This window comes from Bacillus rossius, chromosome 1, assembly GCF_032445375.1.
Source record: "Bacillus rossius redtenbacheri isolate Brsri chromosome 1, Brsri_v3, whole genome shotgun sequence".
Lineage (NCBI taxonomy): Eukaryota > Metazoa > Arthropoda > Insecta > Phasmatodea > Bacillidae > Bacillus > Bacillus rossius.
Genome location: NC_086330.1, coordinates 78,526,676 through 78,546,512, shown reverse-complemented (window position 1 = coordinate 78,546,512; position 19,837 = coordinate 78,526,676). Strand labels below are relative to the sequence as shown.

The window sequence follows — 19,837 nt, the reverse complement described above, 5'->3', positions numbered from 1 at the left end:
ACCATTAGAGCAGTTTTGTCTAGTGTTCACGTGTTTATCACTCTTTTCACATGCTTTGCAACTGAATTTCGATTTGATTTCTTTCAAACGTAACTCAGCAGTTACAGCATTTACACGTTAGTGTAACGGCTTTGGATGCATAAACACCATCACTTTTATACTTGTCTGCTTGTTGCCTTGCATTTGCCCATTTTTTAGCATTTTTTGTGTGCAACAATTAACATTTAAGACAGGAAATTATGATAGCAGTGTTATTTATACGGCCTATGTTAAATCCTCAAGCAGTCAGTTATAAAAAAAATTGTTTGGTCACTGCAGCATAAAAGATGTCGTTTGGAAAGCAAATTTATAAACAGTAGTAATGAGTGTGAAGGGGATAGACAGGGGTGGCATGTGCAGGTGAATGAGAAGAGAGGGAACTGACATCAGCAGAAACAAAGAGAAAGGAAGAAGAATCCTGTGACAGCTCCATTAGCACACTCTCTCTCTCTCCCTCTCCCTCCCCCCTCCTTTCCAGGAAATTTCAAGTGTTATCCTGTGTCATCTGTCACCTGAAACGACATTTGACAGGAAGTAAAATAAAAACGGCGGTCAAAACAAACATTAGGGGTGTGCAAATACTCGAAATTGCAAATATTCGTGCGAATCAAATATTTGATTCGATTCACATTTGAAACCAAATTAGGTATTTGAAAATTTCAAATATTCAAAAGTTTTCGAATATATATTAAAATATTACTTTTGTTTGACAAAACGTGTGATACAATAATATGTCGAACCTTGAGAAATCATTTTTCCGAGAGACTTAATGGAAGAAAAAAATACTGTAAGCAGACCTTTACTTACATCAAATTTTAGGTTAGGTTAATGGGCATACTGAGAACAGTTAAAGCCAATGTAGCGTGAAAATTATCATAAATGCTAACGATTTTACTGCAAACTTTACGTGATGTGTAGCATAATTAATTTATTATATCCAGTTGTCCTTAGCACAATTTTTGGACGAGCCATGTGCCATATAAAAGTGTAAAACTACAGTACACTCCCTATTTAACGCGGTTGTCGGGGGACATAACTTTTACCCGCGTTGTTGCATAACCGCGATGTTTCGATGTGACCAAGGTCAAAAGGCATAAAATACCGCCTGTGTTCTAATAGGTCGGCAAGCACGCACAGTATAGACGGCCCGCCTTTGTGCGGACTTTGCATCCGCAGTTTTCACTAAACGCGGGTGAAAAAATAAAAATAATAAATTTTAAAGATAAATATTAAATGTTGAATTTTATTTTTTATTTTTCCGCACGCCGCGCACAGTTTGTCGCACGGCCTACGAGCGCGCCACACGCCGCCATACACACGTGCGGCACACAAGCTGCTGCCAGTCTTGTGGTGTCAGCCACAGTATCTGCTTCGTCTGAGTGTCCGTAACAAAGTAAGTGCAGTGTGTGCGGTTACACACGATTCTGTGGTCAAAGTCTTCTAAATAGAAAGGCCATAGTAATACTTCAAACCGAATATGAATCGCAAAGTACCGAGTTTGATTGACAAAATAAAAATTCTAGATTTACGTACTTACAGATAGCGTGTCTTTTGTAGAAGTATGCAGAAGATACGTGAAAAACGATTCTAGCATTCGTACAATATAAAATAAAGAATTGTCTATCGTGTAAAGTGGTTAGTTAAACATTGTTATCCATGCTTACAGTAAATTATAAATGGTCACATGTGGGATACAAAAATTGCGCCAAAATAATTTTAGCGCAATCAGTGGCGCCGTATTAAAAAGTCTGTTAAACGTTGTCTTTACTTATTCCATCAAACACTGTGTCGAGTTGCTGAGTGTGTGTGGCTCGGATCGGCAAGTGTTATATTCCCCAGCCTCTGGTTAAAGGTCGGGAGGCCGCTACACATAAACATTTCCGGGGCTTGTTTACTACCTCACGGCAAAAGTGGTACAGTATGGTTCACGTAAGTATTGGACCACTGGGAATTCCTCGGCAAAGATTAAAAATACGCTAGCTGATTTACTTTACTATTTAATGTTAAAACATTATACAAAAGTAAAAAAGATGAACGTGTATAATACAACGAATAATATTACGTCTGTAGGTTCAAGTTGTAACAAAACATTTATGTGTCTCCGCTTGTCAACACATGTGACCACGAGAAGTGTGCAGACGGAAATGAGTGAACTACTCAAGGTCACCAGACTTCCCCCCTTTCGGCTTAATCGCCCCTCTCTTCACTGGCGCTTATATTCCACTCCTCCCGTCTACCCGGGTGTCTTGGTCGCATATTCTCGGCTCGCCTCTCCCCTCCCAGCGCTTGCCGACAACCAAGCCTATCCAACATCAATCCCCAGCAGAGTCACGCTGGATAATGTCGCTGGACGGTGGGCTTTATCAGGTCCCCTGTCCGATGCTTCATTTGTGGGTTAAAAAAATGTTAAGAACTAGTGTTTTAGAAAATAACACTGGGCTGGATTGGACCATAATTTGAAAACCCTACAAGATAGAGGAATAATGTACGGAGATATCTTGTTTAGAATTTCACTGCGGACATTTTCTACGCCTAGGCTTTTTTCTGCCCGATGCTTAGTTTGTGAGTTACAACGCAAAATTATCCTAATCGGCTGTCAACCATTTATTCCATTATTATTACAGTAGAAACTCGTTAATTCGTGACGCGCTAATTCGGGAATCGGATAATCCGGGACGATTTAAAAGTGCAGAAAAAAAAAAGAGAAGTAAAAATTGTCAGCGCTTAAAATTAACGTCACGCGGGCCGGCGGCCGGCAAACACTGCAAGCCTTCGCATGGGCCGCCAAACTCTGCAACGCTGTTTGTACCGACCCTTTGTGTCGTCCCCCTTTCAGCTGTCACATTTGTCACTCTTTAAACTTGAGGGGGATGTCCTGACTTCTGCTTCCCGTCTCCCATTGTTTGTTTCCACCCGCCAACGCACGGCAGGCGCCTGGCGAGTGACGTGTCTGGCTGGCATTCGGCTGTACAAGGGGGAGGGGGGGGGGGGGGGTGGTGCAAGGCCAGCACGATCTTATCTTTCTCTCTTTGGCTGTTGTAAATGACCGTGAACTAATGGCTAGGCAGTGCCGTATTTTTTTAAGCCGAGACTAATTCGAAGACGGTCCTTACCGTGAACGGATTATCCGGGTTTATTAATTTTTTTTTTACAGGATTTTAATTATCCGGGCATCGGCGGGTCCCAATTAACACGAATAATGGAGAGTTTACTATTTTTTATCCATCTGCTGCCAAGGCGCAGTAAGCCTCGGTAGATGTTACGTCACATGACCTTGGCCTACCCAGCTGCACGCCGGTGTCTGAGAAGCTTGACAAGACCTTCCGGGCTTTTAATCGCTAGTCCGTGAAATTCGGTAATCCGTGATTATCTCGGTCCCGACCATCACGAATTAACGAGGTTCTACTGTGTTATTATTATTATTATTCATTTCTGATTGGGGGACATGGTTTGACCCGCGATATACCCGATTCCGCGATCTATCGGGGCGCGGTATACCGGGAGTTTACTGTATTTAAAACAATGCCAACGCATCAGCTTTCAATAATAACCTTTAAAAACTAATGCACACATACTCTTTGGTCACCATTCTATTAATTTTACTAATACAAATCTAGAGAATTTTTTTTAACGATAGAAAAGTAAACACAGCGGCCATAATGGCCAGAGAATTGTGTTGCTAGAATTGCTCCAGCGCAATCGCTTTTTAAACTACCGAAAATGTTACATAAATAATTAGATAAAATTAAAAAGACACGATAAACAAAATTCATTAAAAATTATTTTGCCTTGACAAGTTTGATTCCAAAAGACTCTGAGAACGGAATATTGACCATGCTTACGAGCAGTTGTAATAAACAACTCTTCGATAAATCAATTGGTAATCGCTTGACTATTTACTGCGGAAAATAAAACTGATACATGGAAGATGTGTTTACTTTCATAAACCTTTTTTGCCGTTTTTAATTTTCAGAAGAAGAATTGAAGTTCAGAACGTTGTATTTCTCCTTCTGGGAACATTGTCACTTCCAAGAGGCAATGCCTCGATCCAGAACATGTAAAGGAATTAGTCTTTTTGCACTGCAATTTACGTAATGTTGATGGCAAGGTGTAGGCTTGCTTTTGATGAAGACATTTCTATATCACTGATTGTGTTTTATTACTAAACCATTAGAAGAGACATAAAATTTACATGTTACTTGAGTAATAAAAATGTATATAAAGCTAAAGAACATTACTCTTTTAAACAACAATTTATAATATGCCAAATTTTGACTAATTATTCAGATTTATACTTAGAACTTAATTAGAAAATATTCGCAAATTATTCGCTATTCGCAAATATTTGCAATTATTTGATTCACATTTGATTTGCATTGAAAAAGTCACATTCGCACAGCCCTAACAAACATAAGTAATGCAATAGAGAGAGCTTGTGGTTTTTCAACTAAGCTCGTCCAGCCCTCTGCCGATATTTCAAAGGCCGTAAAGAAAAACAACTGTCAAAACAGGCATAAGTAATGCAATTTAGATGCAGAACGTGTAGTTTTTCTAGTAAGTTTTTCGAGACCTCGGTCTGGCATGTCAGAATATGGTGATGGTTCTCGATGTTGGGGGGAAGAGGTACAAAATACGAGCACATTAGAAAATGTAACATTTGTTTATTTGTGTAGAAATTAGGGATGGGTTGATTCGATTCTCCGATTCCTCGATACCACCGATTATTAAAAAATTTGTGTACTCAGTATCGGGTACTAAAAAAGGGCAAGGTAGGTTAGGTATCGGTTAAGTTAAGCAAATACAGTAGTAATATATTTTCGTCTGAGCTTTTCTTACATATTTTAATATATCTTACCTGCCGTATGCGCATAAAATTCCTAATAATGCTCATTAAGATTAAATATTAATTTTATACGAATAAAAATAAAAAATAAAAACAATGTTACCGGGCATGTTTAACCTCTAATTAAAACTCCACGATCGAAGAACTTTATTCCTCACTCATGTATCAGACGTAAATAAATTGTAAAAAGACTAATTAATTTTATTTACAGTTGAGAAAAGTCCATTGTTTTTTGAGAAGAAAGTGATGGTTATGAAACGAGATCACATCACGTGTCATCACCATTTTAGTTGTGATCCAATCAAGGATGATGGTCTCCACAAAACCTCTGGTGCCCATAAAACAAAGTCAAGTCGAAACGTATCGATTCGTTGCGTACGGGACAAATTGTATAATGAAAGCAACAATCGATTTTAAAGAATTCTCTGGTCATACCGCCAACAGAGACTCGTGTTAATTACTTGCAAAGGAAAACAGTAATTCACCGTCGTGCTATTGAGTTTACTGTAAATTGTTTCGCATAATATTATGCTATTTATTTGGCACAAATAGTGTTTTGCTAGTTTGTTAGTAAAACAAATGTTCGCCGACTGTCGTTTCAAATTACGTGGCGAATGATCTGATATTGTATCAACATGTCTAAAGTTAGGGAACATTTTCGCATCAATAGTGAAAATGACAAATATGCAATTTGTAATCATTGTAGTGCACAAATTTCACGGGGCGGTACTTCCAAATCTACAACCAATTTAATGAAGCATTTGCAGGGTTGCTACGGTCAGGGAAAACCTGGAAAACCGGGAAAAGTCAGGGAATTTCATGGAGCCTGGAAAAGTCAGGGAAAAGTCAGGGAAATTAAGAAACATACTGGAATTTGCATAGAATTGTTACATTCTTGTAAAATTTACCAAATACATCTTCGCCCAACTGCAGTTCAAATTTAATACGTCACCGACATCAAAACTAACAAATAAATAAATAAATAAATGAATAAACGCTTTACAGACTTCGCATGACGATCTGTTGTGCTGTGCAACGCGATCGATACTGACCATGATCAATACTTCCCGCGATTTTGATTAGTCGATCGTGGCAGAGCGGAAAAAAACGGTTATGATGGCTGAATTTGCTTTGTTTTCGTGAGACGTTTACCGTTTTGTGCTATGGATTACGGATAAATGAAAATAAAGGCCTACGGGCTTACCTTTGATTTGGAGTGTGTGTGTGAATTTTAGTTTGTTAAATTATAGTGTGTGGTTTTCAATTTTTTTGTAGAAACGGTAATATGAAAACCATTTTCCATTGTTTACATTGGTTAACAGCATGAAGAGGAAACTTTGAGCGCTTTACTGCGTAGTTCGTTATCAAATTTGTAATTACCACTGATAGTATGTGTGTTTTGCCTTGATTCCAATAGCATTGACTTTAAATACATATATATTTAAATAAATAAACATTGCATGTACGAAAGTTTTGGAATGTTTTTAAGGCAACGTTAATTTCAAACTTGAAACGAAACAAACATGGAAATCAAAAAAGTCTCAATTTTGTAGAAAAGGTTTGTTTTTTTAAGAAAACTGACATTACTTTCTCTGAGAATTAATATGTAAGATAACGAACATCACAAGCAGTAAACATGTGATACGATTTCTCTGACATTTTACTACAAGTTTTTCCCAGCTTTTGTAAATTTATTTTTTTTGTTTCTGCTCATTTGTAAACAATATGGACCTAGGCCTTACAGTGTGTGATCTGATATAAGAAAGTGGTTTTCCACGATAGCCCTAAATTTGTGCCTCTGCTTTTTGAAACTGAAAAGCTATCCCAGTTCTCTGAAAAGTGAGTTGTTATGAGTAAGTATATTTAAAGATTTTTTTTTTTAGTAGTACATATTTCACTACATTTATACATAGTTTTAAAAAAAATCCATGTTTAGGTACATTAACAGATTATATTAAATTTATTATCCCTTAAGTGTAGTTAGTCTCGACACTTACTGTTGAAGAAAAAAACTAGTGCATTTCCAGATATCCTAAAGCAATCCCACATGGAGTATTTCCCTATATACCGACAACAGCTTGTCAGGGACATAAAGATTTTGATCAATTACAAAAGACATATATTAACAGTTCAATATGTGTGAGATAAAAATGCCATATCCACACTTTCCGCCTTATGCTACCGAGTACAATTATTATTTTAATGGCCTGGAAAAATTTTCATTTAGACTGGAAAACCTGGAAAAGTCAAGGAATTTCATATCTGAAAATGTGTAGCTACCCTGATTTGAAATCCCGGCACACATTACTACCAGAAAAACAGAGTAAACTTTTGTTTAAAGCACTGTCACCAACCAGGTCTAAAGGTACCACAAAAAAAGTAGTGCTACTTTTGAACCCATTTTCAACAAAGATGTTATGTTATCGGCGTTATCGCCTGTTAAAGAACCCTGTCTAAATGTTGAACATTTTTGTGCACAGCCTAGTACTAGCAAACAAACTTTATGTAAGATGCTTCTTCACTGGTAGTTGAAAAAAAAACCTGAACATTTAATCCTAAGTTTATAATTATCCTTTATGCATGTTATTATCATTACGTAATGCATTCAATTCTTAAGTAGTTTTAATTATGTGACCAGAATTACCAGGAATCTAAAACTGAAATGACTTGGAATCGAGAATCGAAATTTAGGAATCGGTACCGGTATCGGAATCGATAAAAATGTGTACTCAACCCATCCCTAGTATAAATTTGTGATAAAGATTGAAAGAAATTAGAAAATCACCTTTTCACTTCAAAAAATCAAAATTTGCTTTATTTTTGCGTTTGTTGCTATCGTGACTTTTTCAGGGCCGCAGTTATAATCCATATTTAACATTTTGAATGGTTCTCCTCCCATTCCCTAAGATGAAGTCAAAGACAATTAGTCTTCAATTCTACTTCGACTTTTCGAAGCTTCGCATACCCCTATCATGCAGTAAATATTTTATTCATGGATTAACTGTGAATGATAACATGTTAACCATAATATAAGGAAACTAAGTCATGAATGTAAAATGGCAATCAACTGCATCTTTTTTGTTTACAGCAGTGAAGCGCCATTAACATCTCATCCATGAATGACTGCAATCAATGCTATGTTACAATAATACGAACTAAATAAATTGGTAAATTTCTGAAGGTTCACATGTAACAGATTCTCACCTTAAAATAAATTTTATTGCATTACACCATCACCCAAAAACATTTTTTTTCTTTCCAGTCACGTCTACAACTTTATGCAATGTACTTTCTTCCCGCAGCTCAATATTCAATTTTGTGAAACTTAGGTTTTTTCAGCAACCGATGATCACAACCAAAAATCTTCTGTAATCATTGCAATGTTTTTCTCACAGAAATACACACTCACAAAACACGTGCAAGATGTTCGTACTTCGTAGTACGTTCAGCAGAAGCAGGTTAACCAGTGATGTAGCTTGATGGAACTAGTGCTATGCAGCGTAGCCATATGGTGTTGCCATGTCGTCATGTTTTTAATGAGCTGCAGACCATCCTTTTTCAACATATATTTTACGAAAACTTGTGTGCTGGTTATTCTGGTAATTACAGTATATAAACGTGGTTGCTAAACTAGTCCAAGCCAACTGTCTTGTGCTCCTTTAGTGCTAATATGTAGTAATGAGAAAAGCTCGGTGCAGCAACTGCATGCAAACAACGAAGATTTTTGCTGTGGTTTGCCCTCCCTCCATTGCCATTGATTTTCTATTTTAAAAAAAAAAACCTTAATTGTTAAAATATTACATACTATTTGTTCAATATGTGACAGTATATCATACACAATTAACATTTATAAGGTATCATGAAGAATGTTATCACAGTATTTTTCAATCATAGCTAAGCTGGTTTTACACTGAAATATATATATATATATATATATATATATATATATATATATATATATATATATATATATATATATATATATATACACACACACACCTATCCCTCACTTAGCAAGACTAATTCGTTCCTAAAAATGCTCGTGTTATTCGAAGTCGCGTATTCTGAAGCATTAGTTTCCATAAATAGCAATGTTAATTTATTTAATGTGTTCCAAAATTGTGTAGGAAAATATACTTTATGTAATATAAATGTGTTGAATAACACTCAACTATAAATATGTCACACCATTAATTTTTATATTCCTCCCATCGCACTTTGTATGACAAATATGACATCGCGTAACGAGAAATTTGTGATTATGTACTTTATCGTCAGTCGGCTGGTTGACTTGCCCGCCCGGGCGTGACCTTAAACTCACGTCGCATACCTTTCCAAAGTACCCTTTACTGACAGTGAAACCGATATTACTGTTCGGATAATTACATTTAAATTTTTCAAAAATTAAAGTGCTTAGTCGCATATCACCACCTGGTTCACACCAATCCTGTCAGGTCAATGATTATTTTTTTCATTGCAACATTCATTTACAACCTTTTCCACGTGAATCATCTTTTCATTTCTGTTCCAGTATCTAATGTCAAATATATTTTCGCTAGTACAGCCAACATCATCAGACTTATACAAATGTTTGATAGAGTCCTTATTTTGTACGATTGTGCGCACAGTTGACCTGCTGAAAACTAAAGTGCGACCAACATAACCATGGTCTTCATGACAATCTGCGTGCCGTAATACTTGTAGTTTTGTCTCAAATACTTGAACACGATGCATTATGAGTGATCAAGCACGTAGAGTTACCAGCAGCTGAATGGGCAGATGTTGCTTTTGTTTGAGTGAATTCCCTGCCACTAGCTGGACTGAGTTCATGGCCCGGTTTGTGGCTAGGTGACGATGGTACGGCACGGTGGCATACGTGCGGACACAAAAACATTTGGTTCTTTACTCTCCACAGCCGCAATTTAACTTGCCATAGCTGATGTTTGTACAACAGCCGATAGCGTAGACAGACCTGCGCGCGCATCTCTTCCCCCCTTGTTTGGCTAACTGTATCTCACGGCACATCTGTTGTTTACAGAAGTTGAAACATACTTTGTGGCGTCGATCTAGACTTTTCCTGCCGAGATTTCATGCTAACTTAAATTTACAAATGTGCTATTCAAGACTGGGGCAGTAAAATTCACACCGTACTAAATGAATCCGTGCAATCTGAAGACATTCTAAGCGAGGGATAGGTATATATGTTATTTTTAACATTACTAGTATTGTGCAGCTTATAAATTGTGGACTAGACATCTGAACTCTTGTGGTGAGCTGTGGCGGTGGTGTGTGGCAGGCTGTACCATCACACCACCACCTGCCTGCCCATCTACCCCAAGGAGATGGATGTGGACTCGGAGGGAGAGCATGACCCCAAGTGGCTGCAGACCAAGACCATGATGATGATCGACGAGTTCCTGGACGTCAACGAGGGCGAAAAGGAGCTCATGAAGATGTGGAATCTCCACATCATGAAGCACGGGTACGCGCGCTTCTTCTTCCCTCTACCTGCTCCCCTATCTTGGCTGTCCTCTGGGCAGTCTCATCTGCTGTACAGTGTGCCTCTAAAACCTCTAACTTCAATACTTAATACCAGACTATTAATAAATGTAAAACATCTTGTAGGGTTCTGAATATGTATACTTTAAAATGAAGCTGTTGTAATGGGATTCATTTGTATTGTTTCATTCATTCATTATTTAATTTTTTTTTGTGATTTGCACCACGTCTATTATATTAATGTAAACATTTAGTACTGCAGAGTCTTTCAGTAAAAATAAAAATTTATTAATTGGGTTAGAAAATGAACAAGATCCGTGATCAATTAAAATAATGGCTTCTGTGTTACCTCCAAAATGTGGTACCAGTCCAAATTCCTAATGCTGAAAGGTAATGCTGACCTGGTAGGTTGCTGGGTGCTGAGTGTGCGTTTATCTGCGCAGGTTCGTGGGTGACTGCCAGATCCCGCTGGCATGCACGCTCTTCCTAGAGTCCAAGGGCCAGGAGCTGCTCCGCAGGAACCTCTACCGCAACTTCCTGGTGCACATGTGCAGCTTGTTCGACTTTGGTCTCATCAGCCCACTTGAGATATACAACATCTTCCAGAAAGTTCAGGACATGACCAGCTCGGATGAGGAGACCCGGCGCGTCCTGTGCACGTCTTGGGAGGTGCAGCGGTCCCGCTGGGTGGCCCAGGAGAAGCTGGGGCCCCCTGCGGAGCGCCGCAAACCTCAGGCCAAGGCCCCTGCCCCGGAGCCTCGTCGCAAGGCGCTGGCCGGCGCTGTGCAGAATGTGCGTAAGGGCGACGCTCCTCCACGCCGCAAGTCCACGGGCCATTCCCCTGCCTCCCCGGCTTGTCCCGAGGCCCTGCCCCCACGCAGGAAGTCGCTCAGCCTGACCACCGCCCAAGCCGACACGCACAGGCGGAAAGCTGGACACTTGGATGGCTCGACAGCCAAGAGCACCAGCTAGCCACCGTGGGTGTGCCCCCGGGTTTCCTGATGATTTTCGAACAACCGGTGGCCCTTTCTCTCGGCCCGTCTAAATTGTCATGCCAAATATTTTGATACATTTTTCAATGCCTCACTGCCCGTTTGATACTCGTCAAATATTTTTAATATCATATTTGATTCAGTGTTTTTTAAATCTTAAGTTTCTATACATATTTGGTTTTCAAAGTATGTTTTTTTTTATTATTCAATTTAGATGTATTTTTACAGATGCTTATTATGTACTTGTGCGTAATGATGTGTCGGAATTTATTTATCATAAGAGTGTTGCCTGTTAATATTAAAATGTTTTACAAGCCTTTGGCTGTTTTATATTCATTCAAATATGCTGTACATATATTTTCACAATTGATAAAATATAAATGTTAAGTATTGAATTTTTATTTTTATTTTTCCATTCCTTTATTACATAATATTTTGAAACCTAACCTTTTCTTAAGTATTAACAATTAAGCAGTAACATGTTGTGATGACCAACATTAACACTATAGATTCCTAAAATCAAAGTGCAGTAAAGTGTTAGATTTGATAATGAACCAGTAATCATTTTGTGAAAGCTTTCTTGTGTTGCTCTCCTCATTTAATTTTATTAACACATTTGAATGTGACTGCATATTTTTCTGTTTATGTATTGCAAATAAATACTTCTTCTGTATGCATTTTTTTTGCTAACTATGTTTACATACATGATTTGTGTTCTAATGTAACCTAATGTTTTATTACCTAAAACCAGGCCTGTGCAGATATCAGTTTTTTTTAGTTTGAATTGAATACAAATAAAAAATAATTGGCGAATAAGAATGTTGAATTCAAATACTAAAAAAGAGAATTAGAATCCCACTAAAAACATTTTTTTTGTCATGTAACGATTTATGAAGAATTTAGCAAATAATACAAAAAGTGATAGGCTGTTTAAGTTAAGTCAGCTAGAATTATTATATTGAAAATATATTTTAAAATGTTTAAAATAGGAAACAATATTTTTTTATTATTATGCAGCTAACCTAATTTAACCTAACCAACCAACCTTTCATTTCAGTTCCTATGCACCTTATGTTCCACAACCTGCTACTATACGTATTGATCCAGAAAATTTTGCAAACCACAAAATACTGTGAAATCCATTGCAATTTAAAAAAAAAAAAAAATGCTGTATTATCCAAATTAGTGATTGAATGAGCTCATATTTACGTACATAAACCCTAGTCATTAACGAATTTCGTTAACAGAATCCAGGTTAAATGTATTTTAGTTCAACAATATAAACACAATTTTTGCTAATTTTATTTGAAATCTTAAACAATTATTTACATTTTTTAAAATATATTTAGAGCCATAACATCTGTTTTGTCGTAGATGCATACAAGTAAACTGTTACTGTATCACATGATGTTAGATGGGTTATTACTATTGATTTATATGCCGTTGAAACTACAATTACTTCTTTTAATTAATGCCCATTTCAATGGAGTGTGTGATTTGTGGTTTTGTAGTCCATGATTGATGACTAAGTCAGACCTACTTTTGGTGCGTATGACGAAAATAATACAAATAATATTTTGTTTTTATGTTTGAATTGACAAATATGCCATTTTTTGAATTGTTTACACAATTTTTTCAGTTACTGTTTAGCAAGACATTAGCAAAAAAAAAAAAAAAAACATTTATTGCATGTTTAAAACGTTGCTTATTGTTTGGTTTTTTATTAAGAAGTCCCATTAAACAAAAAATAATGGGTATTTATTTCGCACAAATTACTTAATCTCAACAGTGAATGCTGGTATATGACAAACTCACGAGGTACTCAAAAGCAAACGAATATTCGTTATTTTGAAATGTAAGTACTCAAATTAAATTTGAGTAGTTTATTATTTGTATAGGTATTCAAAAACTCAAATTTTTGCACAGGCCTACCTAAAACATAATACTTAAAAGAGCCATTATTTTTAAGCTATGAGAAAAAATGCTTTTTCTATTATTTTCAGGCATTTCAAGTTGTTAATAATTTACATGTCTTGATGGATTTTAGAGGACTGTAAACGTAATTTCATTTATTTTCCTTTTATGATAGAAATGGAATGATTAATTGCTTGTGGATATTTTCTAATTGCTTAAGACAAAATAATTGGCCGCATAACATGCATTTCAGGATGGTTAAACTTTTTAACTTATTTTCTAATTACAATTTTGGGCCATCTTAGTAATAAGAAAACATTAACCTGTAAAAATATTAATACTTCAATTACAAAAATGCTATTTTTATCTGTATTTTTATCTGTATCTATACTTGCTCATTTTAGACCAATTCAAAGTTGTGTGTTAAATATTTGCTATTTTCTAAACAAATAAAATGTAACTATTCTACCACCTATTGTGAAAGCCTTAGTTAAAACAACCATGAAATAGTAAACCTTATGTTCACCTTATACCTCAACCGATAGGTGCTGACAAGTATTTGTCTGTTCATTTTATCAATACCAAGTCTTCCTACCCTTTCATGCTATCTCGAAGTGAATTATGTAAGTTATAGTTTTGTACCTATAAATTACTAAAGACTACATTAATCTTGGATCGTGTTTGGATTGGTAAATTTGTTATTTTGTAATTTGTTAGGGTTCCGTAGGGATTGTTCTGCACTCTGTCATAACGCTGATGCTGTTTAAACTAAGCAATTTGCTTATCAGTGTAAAGAGATTGGCAGTTGAAGTATCATTTTTTTTAATTACTATATCTTGAAATCGTTATAAGTATTTGTATGCCTTATGTAAAAATTTGCAGTGTCTTTATTATTATTAATTTTGTTGTATCTTGCTCTTGTAATTTGGTCACCACTATATGTAACTGTGTGCATTGTACATTAGTAGAAGAGAAAATGTCTTGTGTCCAAATATTGGTTGATAAAATGATGTTTTGAAGTTAAGTCCAATGTGAGTATTGGTGTTCAAAGTAACACCAAATTTCTTTTTTAAAGTGTGGGTTTAGATTGTGAAAGTTGACTGCATCTGTATTATAAATATATTGTATTTTGTTTTTATTTTATTTTAGAGACTATACAAGTGCTTAACTTTAGATTTCTGTGATAAAATTAAGCAAATTGTAATTAATGACTATCCATAATTGTGTGGTACATTAATTGTAATGTAATGTGTGAATATTGTATAGCCTGAATTGTTTTTCTAACTTTGGTCTTAATTATTTGAAGTGTTGAGTTTGGTAGTATTTATGATAAATACAGACTTAATTGTATTTAGTATGTTTTAATGACAGTGTGAATGAGGAAAGGTAACCAGATTTTTGTTATGTCCAGAGATCTGAAAAAGTAGATGTTATTTCTTAAATAATTGGTGTTATTTTTCTCAGAAATAGGTGTTCTTTCCCCCCCCCCCCCCCCCCAGACTTCACATGACAACCATGGTTTTAAATGATAATCTAAACAATATTTTGTTTTGAGATGTCTTTGACAAATTATTATTAAAAGCCAGTTTGAATCAGTACTAAAACTTATGGGAGCAATTCATAAATCAACCTATTTACTGCTTCAATCGGATTTAATATTTTTAGAATACAAATTAAATTCCACGAATGTTGGATGTTATTAAAACAATAACTATAAAACTATGCCTGTAGAAAATTTTATAAACTAATTTCAAGTATTATTTGTCGCATTAAACTCTGTGTATTTTGTATTTGATTTTTCAATAGAAAATGGTTTTTGCATATTTCAGCATGACCAACAAAAAGTCTAAAAATATCTTAGAAAGCTGGTTTCTTCAACCTAGTACAGATTTCTTCGACATAGTTTTATATACAAGGACAAATTTAATCAATATTCTATAAATATTACAAAATCATTTACCGTAGCACTCGCATAATTTTGCACTATTATTTTAGGGCGTTTATATTTAAGGAAAAAAAAAAATTCTTGCATAAAAGTGGCATGATGTTTTTGGTTCTGCTGTTAAGTTCCGAGTGTTTTATGTAGACAGAAGCAAGAAATTACATTAAGGGGTTGCAGCAACTATGCACCTGTCACGCAAAAGACAAATGATACAGAGGTGTAGGCCATGCCGAGTCTGACGTTCCCATCGTCGAAGAAATGCGCTCACTGAAGTCTCAGTCAGTAAAGTACCATGATGATTAAGACTACTAAGGCAGACAGAACAAGGGAACACCTGTACTTATGCCCGACGGAATGCCACTGCGCCTGCGCCGAAGCACGAGAGAGAGGGAACCCAGAAAACACAAAAAAAGTGACGATCTCGGGGGAGAAGTTGAGGAAGAGAGGAGAGTCGGCAAGCACCGAAAGTCTTCTGTGTTGGAGATGTCCTCTTCAGTCAAAAGTACTAAAAATAATGTAAATTAATTGATTACAATTACAATACATTTTTGACATTGATGTATAACATAAAGGATTAAACAAAATTCCTTCGAAATTTGTCAAACACATAGGTACATAGTAGTTTTCAATCTAAAATGGCATTTGTTAAAGTTTTTTAATCTGGTTTTTAAGTTTAAATCAACATGTTTCAAGATAATTTTGTCAGAGACGTAGTGAAACTATTTAGTAGAGAAATAGGCATGTAGTTCAAAATATTTACCTTGTTACCTTTTTTATGAATGGGAATGACCTTGGCAATCTTTTATTTACAAGGGTAGGTGCCGTTTTCAATACTGATATTAAATAAATGCTGCAGTTGAGTGGCAAGTAGTAAGAAACAGCCTTATGTAATAAAATTTGGAATGTTATCAGGACCTGCAGACAGTGTGGAATTTATTGTTTTAGTTTTCCATAGAACTAGACTCATTGATATATTAGCCACAGGGATGTTATAGCTACTATAGTTAGAATTAGGTTGGTTAATGTTTCCATTTGTAATAACATAGATGCTAGAAAATTATTCAGCAAAGCTATTAGCAATGAGTAGATTGTTATTTGTAACTGAGTCATCAACTTTAAGTGGAAAATGTTGATCATTGTCCTTTCTCATTATTTTGGAATTTTGTTTGATTTTGTTATTAATATTACGTACTAAGCCATTTGTTTTTATCTCTAAATGGAAGTGACTTAGTTTCTTTACAGCATTGAAAGAATAATGAATAATTAATGATAGTGAGGATTCATATTGTGTTTACATAATTTGTGATCATACCTTTTCAGCTATTTGAGACTTAATTAGTTGTGTTGAATACCAATATGGATATTTAGGAATTTTCTTCACAGTAATAGGTGTATACAATTTAATGAGATTATTCATTGTATAAGTTAAATGATCAACCATAATATTCTAGATGACGACCAGTCATGGTATCTGAGAGCGTTGAAAAAGTCTGAGATAGTCACTGATGTTGTAGTTTATAAATGAAGATGATGCATTTTTTTTATTTAACAGTATGTCAAATTGAAGTTTTATCTCCAAAGCAGAATGAAATGTATCTTCTCTTAACAAGGGGATTGAGAGCTTTAGTAACCAAACAACGATCAATATTAGGTTGAGAAGTTGGGCAGAAGGCTGGGGATTACCTTGTGTTCAGAAACTTATCTTCAAGATTTTCAAAGTAAGCTGTGTACTTTGAGTGTGTTGTTTGAGGGGGAATATAAATGTTCCCAATGATGAAGATTTTTTTGGTAGGTTGTGAATTTTATCCAGACTGCTTCGATTTCGATAACATCAAATTCTTGTGTAGGTTTTACGTTTCTGAATTTATGTTTGTTCACAGCAATCAAAACCCTGCCACTTCTTTCCATCAAAGTTTGTACTGGGTCTCTTATCAGTCCTAAAGAATAGGTAGTTGTCACTGAAATAATGTGAGTACTGTGTTGCGTGAATCATGTTTTAGTTAGACGTATCAAATCATCATTGTGAGTAAGGTTGACTAAAAATTTGTTGCCTTGGTTCTTATACCCATTACGTTTTAATAGAGAAGAATAAACTCTGTGTTGTTAATCTGCACAAAGATTTAACATGATGCTTCTTCAGGCACCAAGGAAGATGTAGAAGTAGCTGTAGAGGTGTTAGGATTAATCCAGGTAGAGATGCTGGGCTCCTCTCTTGTGGAAGCATGCTTAAGATTTGTTCAGGGTGTAGTTTACTGTAAAAGGGGCTTATCAGAAAACCACTTGGCCGGAATACAATATTATTAATTCTGTTGAAGTCATCTTCCAAAACCTGCACATGGAAAGAAGCATAAGAATTGAATTTTGTTTTAAGTTTAGTTACTTTAACTTGTGTCAAGTCTTGTACAGTTGGGTCAAATCTGGTGAAATTGCATTTTGTCTAATAGTGGCAACCTCTTACTGTAAAAATGTGCATAACAAATCTTAATTAGCTCATTTAGGATTTATTAAAACTAGGGGTCACTTTATAATCACAAACTTATCTCTTGACTCTGGAAGAGGGGAACAGAGCTGCTAGCAGCGTAGCTCAATAGAAAATGTTCACATCTCACTCAAACACTCAGCAGCGATGGGAACAGCTTAGTTGAAAAATACATCTGTGGTGCTAAACTGTTACTTAAGACACTTTATACAGTCTGTTAATGGCTACTGATCCTCTGTGGGCTTGATAGATGAGACAGGATAAACACTGTGCAGCGTTGGTGGCGACTGTTAGCGAAGGCAGGGAACGGCAGAGAGGAAGGGCATGCAAAACAGACTGCAAGTGAGCGATGACGGAGGGATAAGGAGAGGCAGAGAAAGGTTGTGATTATGTGAGGGAATACAGTAACAATATTTAGTGAGACATGTTTCCTGCTGTCCCTGAGGGGCTGTACTGTCACACACAAGATAATTTCCTTATCTGTAGTAGTTTGTATGTGTGACTTTGGGAATTGTGATAACTTCTACACTGTTATTGCTTTTAAGTGCGAAGCTGTGCCATGTATGGTTTGTAATATTATTCAACCTGCAGAAGGTCGTGAAGGTCAGTTTCGAGAAATGGATTGCTGATGGGATGTGTACAGATTGAGGAGTGTTGACGCACAATACAGCTTGTAAATAGACTGTGTGTTTGCCCCACGAGCTTGCAGCCAGACACCTTGTTCCAGAAGTGTACTTGTGCCAGAACTCCAGTCCGAGACAGCCCATCGCTAGTCGGCAACTGTGGCTGCTGTGTTGGGAGTGTTGTGTGCGCATGGACGAGATTGCTTTCAGGGAATTGTAGACACTATTCTGGTTGCTGGAGAGCAGGAGTCTCTCATGTTGCAAGTTCATTACTCATCTTATTTGCTTTAAGCGAAAGGTATGGGAGCCAAGGCCTGGGTTGTAACTACGTATGTAATTATATTTTTGAAATCAACAGTAATTTGTGGTTTTTATCCACATCTGTCGTGGAACCATCAGAGTTTAAAAATACTCGTTTCTCTCTAAGCATGACATACATCTGGGAAAAAATATTGACAGAGATAACTCTTTAGCCTCAATAAATATTCAATTAGTTGTTATTTTCAAAAATATACTTTAAAGAAAAGCCAAATGTTATAAAAACTTGTGATTGTGAATTGCGATCCAACTTTTCCCTTTAAATATAACTTGTAGATATTCACTGTACTGATTTTGAGACAAATACTACCAAAGAATTTCCTGATGGACCTGTGATTTTAAGAAACATTTTATTGCTAAATATTTTTTTTTTTGCAGTTATATTAAATATTAGTGATGTGGGAGAGATGTGTTCAATATCACCCCTCGGCGTTAGGTTTGGCTCGGGGACTAGTCCCGCTCAGCTCTCTCCGGAATGAGTGTGATATGGTTTGTAAGGTGTTGCACATTAAAGTATTTTCACACTGAGCCTGTTGAAATATTTAGGGAAAATCTTTTGTATATCAAAAGATAAATGTGTTCATGTATTAAAAACTTTAATAAACAGAATAGATTCTGAAGGTTGTGTTAATAGATTTGTAACCCATGTAAACAAAATTTTGTGTTATATTACAAATACTGAAATACTATAAATTAAATATAAATAATATGGACGTAAAACAACACTGTTTTAAACCATTAAATCCTGTGTGAAAATATAATGAATATGGCACTATATGATTTACCTATGTAATATTTTTTAATGCACAATTTTATGCAGATAGTGAGAAATTACAAGTTTAGTGTTAATACACATTTTTACAGTTATGGATGAAATAGAAATTTTTTTTATTGTCATTAAGAAATAAAGATTTATTGCCGCTGGGTCTGTAGTCTCCTCAATGGCCACATTGTTTTGTAAATCCCCAGATCTGCCATTTCAGTGCCAAGGTGCCAGCGATTACTAGACTTGTGACACTTATTTACCAGTGTTCAATATGTACTTTGCTACTGAGCAATCAGTTAGAACTGATGTCTTGATCAGGTAGCTTCTTAGCTTCGAGAGCTGTTTTGGCTAGCTTTCCAGATTCAGCTGTGCTGAAGAGGTGCTCCGTCCCAGTGGGTATCGTTAGGAGATGCCTAGTTTCC

General features: G+C 35.9%; 1 protein-coding gene across 2 annotated transcripts in view; it reads left to right on the top strand.

The window, feature by feature from the left end:
• LOC134538268 (polycomb protein suz12-B) overlaps positions 1–19,269 on the top strand; it is a 56,486-nt gene extending 37,217 nt beyond the window's left edge. For both annotated transcript variants that reach the window (XM_063379435.1, XM_063379443.1), the window contains exons 10-11: positions 10,179–10,364; positions 10,825–19,269. In XM_063379435.1, the coding sequence (XP_063235505.1) occupies positions 10,179–10,364; positions 10,825–11,353 (715 nt within the window). In that variant the 3' untranslated portion in view covers positions 11,354–19,269. The remainder of the gene's footprint in view (positions 1–10,178; positions 10,365–10,824) is intronic.
• The last annotated feature ends 568 nt before the right edge of the window (positions 19,270–19,837 follow it).